Source organism: Mastomys coucha, unplaced genomic scaffold (genome assembly GCF_008632895.1).
Source record: "Mastomys coucha isolate ucsf_1 unplaced genomic scaffold, UCSF_Mcou_1 pScaffold18, whole genome shotgun sequence".
Classification (NCBI taxonomy): domain Eukaryota; kingdom Metazoa; phylum Chordata; class Mammalia; order Rodentia; family Muridae; genus Mastomys; species Mastomys coucha.
Window position 1 is genome coordinate 113,619,577 of NW_022196900.1, and position 14,894 is coordinate 113,634,470.

At 53.8% G+C, this 14,894-nt stretch overlaps 1 protein-coding gene across 6 annotated transcripts in view; it reads left to right on the forward strand.

The window, feature by feature from the left end:
* The window catches only part of Megf6 (multiple EGF like domains 6), a 104,061-nt gene that overhangs the window by 61,457 nt on the left and 27,710 nt on the right, over window positions 1-14,894 (forward strand). For 4 of the 6 annotated variants that reach the window (XM_031379683.1, XM_031379685.1, XM_031379684.1 and 1 more), the window contains one exon: window positions 10,033-10,155. In XM_031379683.1, coding sequence (XP_031235543.1) covers window positions 10,033-10,155 — 123 coding nt within the window. Of the gene's footprint in view, window positions 1-3,770; window positions 3,830-5,188; window positions 5,496-10,032; window positions 10,156-14,894 lie in introns of those variants that run through there. The other 2 variants (XM_031379687.1, XM_031379686.1) reach the window with 2 other exon arrangements.

Sequence of the window (14,894 nt, forward strand, 5' to 3'; positions counted from 1 at the left end):
ATTGTCTAGGTCTCCTGTGTTGGCTGGTGTCCAATGGGATCTAGCCATTGTCTAGGTCTCCTGTGCTGCCTGCCTGGTGTCCAAGGCTCTCCTTCCTCATTGCCTTGCAACCTCCACCTACCTGCTCTTATTCTTTGACAAGCTAGTTTTATAGTCCTAAAAATATCTTCTCCAAAGGTCGCATCAGGCCTCCCCAGGAAGCTTCCCTAGTCACTAGAGCCAGTTAGTTTGTCTCCTTCTGAATGTAATGCAAGACTTGGGTGTTCATGGATTTGTCTTGTGGTCACCGCTCTCCCTGGGGCCCAGGGAAACAACTGACCTCCCCTAGGTAGGAATCTGTCCTTGGTAGTATACCCGTCAGAATGTTCTGGGTCCCACACGATCACAGGGAGGGAGAGAGAGACCCAACAGCAGGCCGCTGAGGATGTGGTCACACACACTGGATGTACTTGATCTGAGGTCCCTGTGTGGTTCTTGTGTGGCCCTTGTAGTGCCTTCCGGCATCACTATGGCTTGGGGTCTCAGGTGCTGTGTGTGGGTCCGGTGTTCCTTGGGGTGTGTGGCTCTAGAGGAGGCCATGGGTCAGGACTGCTCTCCCAGGAGGCCCTCCATCTGCAAGGGTAGGCCCCCCCCCCTTATTTCCACCTGGCCCTGCCAGGAATGGCTGCAGGCAGGAAAGGCAGCTGGATTCATTTCTCTTCCTTGGCTTGGGTGAGGAGCAGGGACTGGTAATGGATTTACCAGAAAACTCACTCAGAATGATTCCAGGAGGCTCAGCCAGACCCTGTGTGCTCTGAGGCTAGGCGGGGGCCTTGGCACACTCTACTGCAGAAATGACCTCCACACAACACAGTGGAGAGGGGTTGGGAGGAATGTCTCGGAGTCTGGGCTGTAGGGAAGTAGGTTGAGCTATATTTGGCCGGAGCCTACAGACTGACCTCCTCTGGAGGTGAAGGGTCAGCCAGCAGGTGCATGCCCGGTTTAGGAGGGGGTGCAGGGGTAAGAGGGGGTTCTTTGGCTTAGAGATGCTCAGGTCCTCAGTCCCATGCAGGTTCTAGCCCTGTTCTGGCTTCATTTCTGCTGTTCTGATAAAATGCCCCCATAAAAAGCAGATTAGGGTGGGAAAGGGTTTGTTTTAGAGACAATTCCAGGTTGCAGTCCATTGTTGAGGGAAGTCCTAGTAGCAGGGGCTACTAGGGAGCCGGTTCCAGCGCATTCACAGTCAAAAGTAGAAATAATGCTTGCAGACATGTTCAGCTCAGTTTCTCCATTCATGCCGTTCAGGCCTCGCTGTACAGGAAGTGGCCCCTCCCACACCAGACTGAGTCTTCCTACTTCAGTTAAGACAGCCCCTGACAGACAGGCCCATAAGCTAGTCAACTCTGACTGAAAGATGAGTGGTGAGGGTATCCAAGGATGTTGCTGGGAGACAGACACACATCAGGGTGAACATTCTTAGGTACTGGTGGCCCTGGGAAATGCCAATTCTGCCCCACTGCCTAGATAGTCAGGGGCCTCCTAGCTCTGAAGGAAGTAGTGGTGTTTGGGGGAGTCATGGTGGTGTTTGGGGGGGGCGGGAATCAAGGCAGAGAAGACTGGTGGCTGCTGGCTTGGGGAGGGAGCTGGGCTGACTGGAGGTGGGCGTGGCCCCTGCTGCTGACACAGACATTCCACAGGCAGAGCCACAGCGGGTTTGCATTGGGAAGGCATTTCCCAAACAGCATCCAGACCCCAAAGTCCTACGTCTGGATATGTTTAATGACACCGAGGGAGATGGTGGGGACAGTAGGGTGGCTTTGCAAGTCCCTAGGCTGCGATTTGGGCCAGGCTATATAAATTCACAGCATGGGAATGAATGGCCCCATTTGGACTAAAGTAGGAGCTGAAGTCAGTAGCTGAGGGGGTGCAGATGAAAGGCCACTGGTGGTCAGCAAGCGTGTGGCTACTGGTGGATAGGGCCAGGGCTGGAGTCATTTCAGGCCAGTCTGGCTGGATCCCATGACATCTTTAGGTCTGATGGGGAAGGACAGGTCCTTCGGGGACCAGCTCTGGACACTGTCATGGCTTAATGTTTAGCCTTAGGGTTTGGCATTATTAAAGAGTCTAAGTCTGACCTCCACACTTCACCCACAGAAGGGAGGTGCTGCCATGGGAAAGACCATTAGGCACGGTGCTGTAAAAGCAGCTGAGAGTTCACAACTAGATCTACAACAGGAAGCTAAGAATGCTAACTTGAAGTGGCCGAGTTTTAAAACCCCTAATCTCACTCATAGTGATACAGTTTCCAGCAAGGCCATACCTCCCAATCCTCTCTAAACTGCCACCAACTGGAGACTAAGTATTCAAACACCTGAGACTTACAGGGGACATCTCTCTTAAACCACTACAAGCACCATGACCAAAGCAAGCTAGGGAGGGAAGGCAAGAGTTACCTTCAGCTTACAACTCTCAGGACATACTTGATGACGGAAGGAAGTCTGAGCAGGATCTCAGGGCAGAAATCTGGAGGTAGGAGCTGAAGCAGAGGCTGTGGAGGAGGGCTGCTACTATGTGACAGACTTCCTGAGGAGATGCAGTCTGCAGAGTGTCTACTCACCCCAGATAGGGGAGCTCACAACAGACTAAAGTGCAGTTGCCATCAAGGTTGCCACTCGGTAAACGGATACATTTTATTGGGGCTACTTAAAGGAATATGGGTAAGAGATTACTTACAGGAGCGGAAAATGACTTAAAGATAGCTATATCACAAAAGCCCACCCCAGTATGGGTGACTATTCATAAAAGCGGGAACTTGGAGCACACTGCGTAGCCTGCAGGCAGCTCCACAGGTTGGAGAGTGTGCTTCGCATGCACCTTTCCAGTTGGCTTAAGCTACCCTTCCAGTCAGCTTGTCTGAGAGTGACTCTCAGCCGTCTTGTTTATCCTTTGGAAGCAGGGGCCTAGTGAATCTGGTCAGTTTCAGGGACTTCCTAAAGCTCTTTTGAGTTGTTACTTTCTATCCTAAGGAGTGTCCCTGCAGGATACATTGCTTCAATCTTGAGGAAATTGCTACATAACAGCCCCTTGCTGGCTTGCTGTGTTTGCCTTTTTATACTGCCCTGGACCACCTGCCCAGGAGTAGCACCACCCCTGCTGGGCTGAGCCCTCCCACATAAATCATTAATCAAGACAATGCCTGGTTAAAGGCTTGCCTACAGGTCAATCTGAGGCATTTTCTCAGGTGAAGTTCCTTTTCCCAGGTAAGTGCAGCTTGTTCCAAATGTACATATACCCGTGTGTGCATGAAAAAACTAAAACAACCAAAGAAAAAGGTAAGTGGTAGCCTACTTCCAGGGCCTGGGGTTTGGGAGACGTCAGAGTGTATTTTGCCTAGGCAGGAGTTAACATCACCTTGCCTGCCACTTGATCAAGCCTGTGGCCCAAAGGGTGCCAGCAGAGGAAGACCTGGCTCATCACTCATTGGTGAAGTGACTTGATTTGGAGAGTCCTCTTTCTCTAAGTAGATGGGTACCTCATCCCATGCTTCTCAGATTCAGTTTGCACCCTAACTTCCAGAAGCCAGTGGGATTCAGAATACAGGTTGGGACCCCACGTCTCCATTGGCAAATGGGGTACATGTTGAACAGTAGCAAGCAGTGCCATACTATGAGAGTTTCCTGCCGTCCAAGCTCCGCCCACAGCAGGCCTATTAGGGAGGTTTCTGGAAGCATCCCAAGAAGAGGGCTTGGAGTCTCTGAGGTGTGCCACTCAGGGAAGGCAGGAGAGGGGGGCTTACCCGGCAGACCAGCAGATCCCAGACAGGCATGTCTATGCTGTCATGCCCCAGCAGGTTAGTGATATGGTAGGCTGAGCCCCAGATTCCAGACAGGACAGGGCAGGTGGGATATTATGGGCTTGCAAGGCTGCCTTTCCCAGAGGCTCCAGATTGCTGGCCAGCAGGATCTTCTCTCTGCCTTATGTGGCCGGTGGGTTAGAGGTCATGCACCTTTCTAATCCATAGTCTGGTGACCCAGGGAGCGTGAACCCTCTGGCTTTTTGGCAGCTATAACTAACATTGCCTTGTGCTCACTGTCTGTAGTGTTCACAGGGAGACACTGGTAGCTTGCAGCAGAGCTGATTATTCTCTTAGGATGTCACTGCTGCCTCCTTTGTGGGCTGCAGTCAGTAGCTTCCTAGAAGGGCTTGGGGACATGCATGGAAAGGTGTCCTGTTCTTCCACCCTGGTTCAGGGACTCAGCTTAGAGCTGGAGTACTTTCCCAACAGGGATTACCTGGTGATCAAGCACCCTATCTTATCCAAGTTCCGCTTGCTAGGTACATCTCTATAGGCAGGGTCTGGGAAAAGGGAGGGAGTCTGTGATTGAGAGGGTGTATCAGAAAAGGTTCAGGCTCAAGCTGGAATCCCAGATCTAGCTCTTATGCAAGGTGAGCTACACAACCCCGGTTAAGGGTCTGAACTTGTGGCTTCTTGGAATTAGAGGAGGAATCTTCTTCTGACCCTCACGTGTGTGAAGGGCTGCCCCCTGTCCCTGGCTTGTCTATGCTGCTCTCTAGCTCTCTTGGTGCTGAGGGAAGCTAGGACTCTTTCCAGGCCCTCCTCATGGAGCCCAGCGGAGGGTAGAAGAGACTGGGACACTGGGCTTAGAAGTGAGGGGGATGGCGGTAGCATCGCCATGCCTAGGATTCCAGCTTTGTACTGTGGCCTCACACTGCCCCGCCTCCTCTCACTCCCCACCAAGCCTCCTCAGCAGGGCCTCCCAGCCTTGCCAGGATGGCTTCATTCTCTACTTTGGTTTCTCTTCTGTGTTGGCCACGACACCGTGACTGTGTGTCCATGTACGTTTTTGTGTGTGCGTTTCTGTCTGAAGTTGCACATCCACGTATGTCTTCTGTATGCATTTGTGCAGGGGTGGGGGCTGTGTATACACATGTGTCTGTGGATGTGGATGTATGTGCCTGCGGTTTTGAGTGGATCATGATTTGATTGTGAGTGCGCCAGTAGGAATTCATGGGGCGGGCTGGGAGGGGGGCTGCGGGACCAGCATGGCCCCCTGGGGAGTTGGGGCGGGGCTGGGAGGGGGCGGCTCCCTCTAGAGTCTGAGGATTTGGCCTTTACCTGCAAGGGGAGGAGGGAAAGCTGAGACCATAAAGGCAAAAGGGGCGGGACATGCCAGACCCAGAGCTGCTGCCTGCACACAGCCTTAGTGCCTCAGGGTTGGAGTGTGTCCTACTGTCTGTGTCTGAGCTGGACATGCACTGGAGCCTGGAGCTGGATCCCTGACCAAGATCCCTAAGCTCAGACTGCCCACTGCTTCACAGACCCGGCATGGAGGTGTCCCGGTGCTGGGGTGGGCTGGCAATGCTCTGGTGCCTTGGGCTTCTGGGCAGCCTGATGGGTGTCACCAGCACTCACTATCGCTATCTGTGGAGGAACTGCTACCCCTGCCACCTGAGCCAGACCGGCTACCCCGTGAGCACCAGTGACCAGAGGCCAGGTGGGCACCCCAGGATCAGGGGTGGGTGGGAACAGGATGTCCCTCCCTAGCATGCTTCCCCTCCCTCTCAAATTTATTTACATTTGATGTGTGTGATGTGCTTGCTTTGTCTGCATGCGTGTATGTGTACTTTGTGTATGCAGTGACCTCAGGGGCCAGGAGAGAGTGTTGGATCCCCTGCAACCTGAGTTACAGATAGTTGTGAGCCCCATGTGGGTGCTGGGAATCAAATCCAGGTCCTTAGGATGAGCAGCCAGTGCTGTCAGTGCCAGGAACTGAGCACAGGGTTAGAGAGAGCAAGACCAGAAGGGCCCAGCGAGTGGTCACTGCTGCTGAGTCAGGCTCCAGATGTGTCCTAAGCAAAGAGCAGAGAGGTCACTTGATTGGAGGAGGCTAATATTCCTGCTTCTTGCTGTAAGTGTCTGATGTCCCCTCCTCTGTATCAGCAGCCACTCTGGAGTCAGGCAGGCTGGAGAGAGGTGCTCAGGGACCATGCCCCTAGAAGCTGGACCTTTTGGGGGGCACCTGTGTGAGTGTGATAGGTGTTGTCATTTTGGTGCACAAGCCTCTTGGTTCCAGCCAGCAGGGCCACTTAGAGGCTCTGGGCTTAAGACCCAAGTAGCTACTGGGGTGAGAATCTTTTTATTCTAGTTCACCCTGAAATCTGGGACTTGATGAGTCTGAGCCAGTCTCCCTCCACGTGGCTATACAGAGCTCAGAGCTGGCACCCTCAGGAATGTGACTTGGGGCTGTGGTGTGTTGGGCTCTTGAGTGACTAGTCCAGGGGGAGACAAGTATTACCCCAAACTCTTGGAAGATGTCCAACCTAGGGAAAGTCCAATGCTGCCTGCCTTCTCTGTGGCACCTGATCTGAGGTCTGAGAGCCTCCAGCTCTAAGCAGACCTCTTGCTCAGTGGTTCTTCTCAGGCCAGGTTGGTATGTCACTGCTTTGTAAGTGGCACTTGGGAGCCTGTGTAGCATTGGGAGGTCTCAGTTGGGCATGTTCAGGCTGTGGAGACCTTGGAGCCCAGCCCCTGCTCTGAGGCTTTCGCAGGGACAGCAGGAGGAGGAAGGCTAGTGGAGTGTGGCTTACGCGAGTGAGAGCCTGGTGTCTTGTTTGTGGCAACAGAAAGCTCTCACTTGGCAGCTGGCAGAGTGGGCTTGTTCAGCAGGTCCTGGAGGTCCTTGTGTGTTTTGGGAGCCATGGTAAAGCTTGAGAAAGCTCCAAGGTGGTTCCCGCAGAGGCAACATTTGGTGTCTGACTGTTGCGTGCTGCTGGGCCAGGAACTGGTGGGTTGGGTAAGGATTGGTGCCCCTGGTCTGTCCTGATGGCATTCTTAGTGCCTCCCCATAGCACCACCAGGCTCAGCCTCAGCTAAGCAGCTACTTAAAGGCTTTCCCAGCTCCCAAGGGAACTGGCCCAGGTTGGCACAGCAATGCTAGCATGTGCCGCCTATCCTGTCCCGAGGCTGCCAAGTCCCCAGTCACTGGCAATAGCAGAGGGGGGCAGAACTACTTAAAATGACCTTTCCTGTTCCCCCAGCTGGATGGCCCTTCTCTGGTACTCCTGGGAATTGAGTACAAAGTGGGTTTGCCTGCTACCAGAAGTAACCCCTTGAACAAGCAGGTTCCCCAGACTCCCAGGTCCTGCTGGTGGGCATGCTATGCTCAAGCTCATTCTCATTGGTTCAGCAGGAGGGTGTCCATGCTCCAGTGGCAGCCAAGCTATCTCTGCTCTCAGCAGGCTCTCTGCTGTCTGGGCCTCTCAGGATGGTCCCACTGCACGGCCAGTGTGACTCCAGCTGCATTGTCTATGTGTGGGGAGTCCGCACAGTCCTGGAGCTTTTGGGATAAGAAATTCCAGGGAACTTAGTCTCTGCACATGCCAGGGGACAGAAAGCTCTCATGAGCCTGGCCGTGCAGGTGACCCCCAGGAGATACCACTGAGTCAGGTGGCCAGGCTAGGAGCTGTGGTCTCACGGGACAGCAGCTCTGGAGACCTGAATCAAACAACAGAGCTGTCTGTACTGTGTTTTGTTTTGTTTTGTTTTGTTTTTTGTTTTGTTTTGTTTTGTTTTGTTTTCATGACCACTGATAGTTCAGTCTCTGTACAGTGCCTTAAAACAATGCAGACCCAGGCTGGGGTGTCGCTCAGTTGGGGGAATGCTTGCCTGACACGCACAAAGACCTGCTTTCCACTCGAGTGCTGCATTAAAAACTAGATGTAGTGACATATGTCTACTACCCCAGAACTCAGGAGGAAGAGAGAGGGGATTAGAAGTTCAGGGCTATCCTTGGCTGCATAGTGAGTTTGAGGCTAGCCCTGCCTATATGAAACCCTATCAACAACAGCATCAGCAACAACATCATACTACCTGCTGGCTCTGGAAATGGGAGTCCTAAGAGGCTAGAATTGATGTGTAGGTAGAGAGCAAACCTGGGCCAACCTCTGTCATCTCCAGTGTACAGAGGTCAAGCATATCCTGGGCTCATGGCTGGTCCTCCATCCTCAATGCCAGGCATAGTGTCTTCTCGTCTCCGACCCCTGCTCCATCCTGATGGCTCCTCCTGCTCTGACTCTCCTTGTCAGTTATTATTGTTCTTAATTTTTGAGACAGGGTGATACTGTGTAACACAGACTGTCCTGGAACTCATGATGCTCCTGTCTCAGCCTCCTAAGTGCTGAGGTGGCAGACCTAACCACCACTCCAACTTGCTTTCTCTGACCCTAAGGTAATCCAGAACACTCTCCGGAGTCCAGGTCCTTCGCTCAGTCCTGCCTGCAGTTTTTATTTTGCTGTCTAGTGTTCTGGGTGGGGACATCTTCTGGGACGTCATCCAGCCTCCTATGCTAACTTTGAGGACTGCCGAGCCTGTGGCTCCTCAGGTTATGGCCAAAGCTCCAGTTGTAGGCTCTGCAAGTACCTCAGAGGTTCTCCGCACTGAGCATAGCTCTGTGCTGCCGCCGTGTGGCCCACTTTGTGTTGAGAGGAGCAGGACTTAGGTCACAGGCCCTGCCCTGCTTTCAGAGTACCAGTTATCTCTGTAAAAGGGTCTGTCTCGGTTCGGAAGATGCCTGTCTGTCAATGCTTCAGGGATGTGTCGGGGCAAACCCTTCATCCTAGAATGGGCCTGCTATGTCCAGACGCTGGCTCTGGAGGATGGCCATGCCGGGGGTGCTTAGAGCCATCTTGGTGCTACGGAGCTCCAGCCTACACTGTTAAAAACCATCACTCTCACAGAAGTATGCCCTCCGTGTCCAGGAAGCATCCTTTAAACACGGGAAGGGACTGAGGCTGGGGTCAGTATGCCAGCCCCTCCTCTGAGGCACTCAGGGGACAGCGATAAAGGCCCTGTCCATGCACCGCAGATGTGTAAAAGGAATGATCCAGCAGCACCCCTGTGGGGAGTTGGCTGCACGCAGAGTGGGGCTGGTGACTGACCCTGTCTTAAAGGACTGTGGAGAACTAGCATGTGTGAGCCATCAGGGAGATGGCACGCCTGGGTAAGGAGGGCTAGCAGGGTGATCCTGTTGAGAAACACCTGCCTTGTGCCCAGCAGGTGGTCAGCAGGGCTCCCGAGCATACAGCTGCACGCAGACTGGCCACTTTCCTTGGATTGGCCTGGAAGAATTTAGAATCCCTTGCAGGGTCCTGAGGGCAGCTCAGAGTCAATGCTCTTAAGCCTGTTCGCCCCATCCTCAGCGTTGGGGCACAGGAGTGATGCCCAAGAACGCCCGGACTTTCTCCAGTTTTACAGACCTGCTGGCTGAGAAAGTCCCCGGTGTTAACCTCCACTGAGCCATGTGTGCTTCTGTAACCTGTCAGGGATTTGAGCTCAGGAACCAGTCCTCTCTAGACCCCCTGAGATGGATGTTTACCCCAACTCCTCTAGCATGGGGTGGGGTCTGAACTCCTCATTGTGCATCAGGCCTTTGTTCTCGCGGCAGCTGAGGACTCATGTGACTTGCCTCATGATACAGGAGCAGGGGTTTGTGCCCTTGTGACAGGGACACAGAGCAGGACACCCTCATGTGGCTCCAGGTGAGCCCTTTGCCACCCAGCCAGTCAGCTCTTCACTACATCCCCATTTTTGACCAAAGATACCTGGTCACCATAGGAACTGCAGAAAATCTTCCTAGAAGGGGGACCACAGAGTGAGGGGTACACTCCCAGCAGGCATTGCGAAACAGAAAGGAGGCTGCTGCCTGGACAGACAGAGAGACACCATCCATGCCTTGAGTCCACCCTTGACCCTGAAGCTCCTCCTAGGAGCCCTCCCTGAGCTGGCCCTACCTTTGGAGTTGTGTGCACCTGGTATAAAGTAGACAATGGCCCGTGCTGAATTTTCCTCTGGTAGCTCTTCCTATCAGGGCATGCCAAACGATGGAAGGTGGGCACTGACTATGTCTGGGGTCAGGCGGGAAATAGATAAGGTCTGAGATGGTCTTGAGTTTATGTACCGCCTGTCTGCTTAGTGCGGTGGGCCTGACCCAGTGTGTGCCTGCCTAGTCGGTAACTCCACTCTCTCTGTCTAGATGTGGACGAATGTCGAGCACACAATGGTGGTTGCCAGCACAGGTGTGTGAATACCCCCGGCTCTTACCTCTGTGAGTGCAAACCTGGCTTCCGGCTCCACACAGATGGCAGGACCTGCCTGGGTAAGTGTCCCCTGCCTGGGGCTCTGAGCCTTTGGTGAAACGCACCCTCCAGAATGTACTCACGTCTGTCTGCAGAAGGGGCCCAGTTAGGTCTGAGTGGGCTGGCACTGGGCTGGCACTGGGCTATGCACTCCGTAGCTCCTTCCTGGGAACATGGCTGCCTGGGAGTCCTAACTGCAGCCTTTGCTGCACTCCCCAGGTCCCTGTATCCCCAGGCTGTGCATGCTCTGCAACCATGCAGAGTCTTGTTGAGAGACTAAGACCATCTATCTGCAGGGGTCGATCAATCTGTGGGGTCCCTGGCCTAGCTGGGCTGCCACCGAGACATGGGGCGGGGGACTCCTTGGGTGCTCTTGGCTGGTAAGGAGGAGGGCTGAGACTTGGCCATATCCACAGAAAGCATCTCTTGGTCTTCAGAGCAGGAATTCTCTGGAAGCCCAAGGGAGTGAGCATGTGAGCTTCAGTAGTGGTGAGGGGCAACCAGAAAACAGGCCCCAGCCTCTGACTGTGTAGAGCCTGTGCTATGAGGAAAGGGCTTAGTGGCCTCTCGAGGACACAGAGCCCCTGATAGCGTAGAGCTAAAGAAACACCCAAGCTAGGCAAAGGAAGCTTCATAGTGCACTCTGGGCCTGCTGACAGGCGCTCTGAGCAAGACACGATGGATCCCTCCCTCTGTTTCTATGTTGTTCTGGGGGAAGACACCCCTACTTTCTACTTTGGAGACCCAGACAGCTTGGGCCAGTTCTGAACAGCCTGGTCTTGGCTACCATATGGCTGGCCATGTGCCAGCCCTGGGGGGGGGTTGCACCCCATACACACATGCCCCAGCCTCTGTCCTCTCTGCTCCAGGAGCCAGGCAGTTGCCCGATCAAGCGAGAAGCAGAAGCAGATGCACAAATGTTGCCGTGTGTTTCTGGCAGGGTAGCTGTGACAGCGGAACCTGTGGCTTGGGCTCTTTATTCTTGGGCATCCTGTCAGGCAGGGTACTAGAGGTGACCCTGGAGATTGGCAGGAGGGGTGACCCCTCCTGCTGGCTCCAGGACTAGGACACTCTTCTCTTGTGACCATCACTGAGACACCTTGAGAGGATCAAGAGCCAGGATGACATGCGTCATGAACAGTCAGAGAGGAGGATGTTTCTTAGACCCAGAGTGACAAGTGGAACTGCTCAGAGGTACTGAGCTGCTGCCTTCAGGAATCCCAGGAGGGATGGCCTTTTGCCCTGCCTTGGTCCTGTGTCCAGGCCACCCAGTGCTATTGCTGGAGACAGACATGCTAGATTCTACACCCCTGGGGCCCCAGAAGGATGGGCTCAGGGCATGTGTTTATTGCAGAGGGTTTTCACTGCCCCTGTGTCCCCCAACACTGTTTAAGTGGATGGGTTCTCAGGGCTTCCACTGCTTTCCACATGCCCGTGCTGCCTCCTGACCCCTCCTACCTGAGAGCTTATCTGACTTCATGGATATTGGTTGGATGTGGCACCTCAGAGGATCTTTCTATCTCTCTCTTTTTTAAACTGTAACTTTCAGCAAGGATTTCTACACGGATGCTTCCTGAGATCATGGTCTCCTGGTTTACGGTGTCTGGGGACAGTAGGATAATGGCCTATGTCTTTGTTAAGTTTGCTAGTGCAAACCCTCCACATGGGCTTCTCCAGTCACGGTGGGGTGGAGGTGGCTGAGTAGCTCTGGATGTAGTTGAGGAAGTTGCCTGAGGAGCCAGGGTGTGGTATTTATCTTGGGCCTATGGAGGAACCCGTGCATGTCATGCCATGAACTCATCTCCAGGGCCAGGTAGACCAGGACAGGAAACCGGTAAGTTCTGGCACTGACTCTCATTCTCCCTCCCTCCCTCACTTCTACCCACCCTCCCTCCCTCCCTCCCTCCTTCCCTCCTTCCCTTCCTTCTTCCATTCCTTTCCTCCTAAGGTGTCGGGAGGCTGAGGCAAACCTGGACTTACTTTGTAGCCAGAGCTGGCATTGAACATCTGTCCCTCCAGCCTCTACCTCCCAAGTGTCAGGATTTCAGGCATGAGCCACCATACCCTACACCAAATACTCTAAGCATAGAAATAAAAAGCAGAAAGATTCCCACTTCCATTCTATCTTTAAATTTTATTTCTTTTATTTTATGTGTATGAATGTTTGTTTGTATGTGTGTATATTATGCATATACCTGGTACCCCTCAAGGCCAGAAGATGTGTTGGAACCCCTAAACCTAGAGTTACAGATGTTTATGAGCTGCCATGTGGATGCTGGGAACCCAATCCAGGTCCTCTGCAAGATCAGCCAGTGCTTTTAACTGCTGAGCCCTCCCCTGATCTTAAAAATGAGAATTTTAAGGACTTTGCTACCAACCCACTATAGTAAGGACATTGTCCTCTGTCCTGGCTACCACCGCAATGGAAACAGAAAGGCCCCACCCATAATTTGGGATGCGCTCTCCTGGGGTGCTCTGTCCTTCCTCTCATTTCTGAGGTGGGGACAGGGAACAGCCAGGCCTGAGGCTGCTCTAGCTTTTTCTGTGCTTGGGCACAAACCAATTCCTTCTTTCCCCATCCATGGAAAGTAGGGCCTGCCCAGGGTGGTGGTTTGGCTGATGGTCCAGGAGTGTTCCTGCTTTCCCGTGACATTTTACAGAGTTCCGGAGGGGAACAGCCTCAGGGTATCAGAACAGTACAAGGGGAGCCCTGCTTCTCCGTGTGGCTGAGGTACTCTGAGGGGCATGCACTTGTCTAGTGGCTTTCAGTATGACCTGGGCACCGGTCTTGTATATGGATGTTTCCTTATATCCTCTGGGTTGAAGGACCAATGAGGCCGATCTAAGGGACCATGGCTGTCGCTGGCCTAGCCCATGGCAAAGGCGGGGTGTCTCTCTTCTCTTTATGTCACACCTGTTAGCTCAGGATGGACCCTTGGGGAGGGCTCTGCTGCTAAAACATACCTGTGGAGGTCCAGCCACCAGAGTCACACGACTGAAGGAAAGCTGCCCAGCCCTGCCCTTGGCTTGTTCCCACCTGTGTGTACCTGTGGTACACAGTCTTTACTCCCCAGGCTTTGGGACAGTAAAGGGCTTTACAGGCTCCAATCTGTCCCGAAGGCTCCTTCCCGGCTGAGAAGCCTCAAGGAAAGCTGCTTGGGCCCTGGAGACTGCCGCTGGCAATGTGCTTGGTCTGGGGCCAAAGCCACAGGCAGCTCAAATGTGCAGATCGCCAGGCTCTTCTGCAAAACCCATCCCCGCGGAGCCTCGGATGCAGCTCTGCTCATGTTTCCCAGTCCTGAAACCTGGCAGGGGTTATAGTTGCACAAGGGGTCAGCTTCCCAGCCCTGAGAAGCCTGAGGAGGCCTGGCCTGAGGGAGAGGTAGGAAGAGAGAAAGCAGCTGCTGTGGTCAGTCCCTTCCTCTGTCTCATGATCCTACCCTGGCTCTTCACAGGGCAGGGACTGCTTCCACTTAGCCTAGAGGCGCAGGCCGAGAGGGACCTGGGTACTGAGGCTGAGTAACCCCGTACTGGGTGTCTCTTCCCAACCCAGTGCTGCCAGGAGACAGAGCACAAACCCTGAGCTGGGTGCAGAATCCAGCAGGGGAAGATAGGCAGCCACAATGGGCATGTGGGAAGATGCGACAGGGGGCACAGTTGGTGGGTGACGACTAGCTTGAAGGAGTAGGGGATTATAGGAGGGACCTGTTCCTCTGCCCTTGGGGTCAGCTGCAGTGTCAACTAGGCCCAACATTGCTTTTGTGATGGAGTGGTCCTGCTTACGGGATCTATCTGCCATCTACGTAACTCCCCAGGTATGTTGGATAAATTTTTTAGATGAAGGAAGCTGGGAATTTATTTGTGAGACCTCTCACTGGACCAGTGCATTTCCCTGGAGGGGTGCAGCCGGGAGCTAAGCCTTGGCAGTAGAAAATTGTCCAGGGCTTCCTAGAAGGACGACAGACTGCTCTGGCCACTGATGAAGCATTGTGGGAGCTTTCAGCACTTAATGGCCACAGCAGCTGAACCAGCCCCAACCCTCCAGGGTAATCTAGAGTAGCTGATGAGCTTGACCTGGCTGGCTGGAGGCAGACCTGGCTCTTGGAGAGTCCATACGTAAGGGTGAGTTTATGGTCTGGAGACTGCAGCCTAAAGCCACCCGTAGGCCCAGTGTGGATGTCTCATCTTCCCACCCCCAGTACTGCCAACTGCATGTCCTCAGGTGTTCTTGATGCAAGGCTCTGAGGCCTTGGGTTGAGCCTGGAGTACAGGCGCTGCCTCCTGAGACTGGACAAGTGCCCTTTGTTGGGATGCCACACATCCAAGAATGTTAAACGGGTTGGCACAAGCAGCCCTCTGTCCCATAGGAAATGTATTTTCTATGAGGTCCAGGCTCTTCCCTCATAAAACAGGTTCCCTCCTCAGAGCTCTGCACTTCACACCTTACCCTGAGTAGTGCGCCTCCTGCTGGCTGTGGTTGGAGTTGCAGCCCAGCTCTGCTGGAATTCCAACTGGTCAGCGGAGGCTGCAAACCCACATGTGCTTAAGCAGCAGGGCTTTATTTCTCTCACAGTTGCAAGTCCAAGAGCAAGGTGCCAGCCCTTCTGGTCCCTGGTGCGTTAAGAGCCCCATCTGTGGGACCACTTCCAACCTTAATTAAGGCATAAGACTCAGCCTCTGAACACGGTCATATCCGAGGTTAGGGCTAGGCGTGTGACTTGGCGGGGCGGGGGCTGGGTCAGGGTGTGGGGTTGTGGAG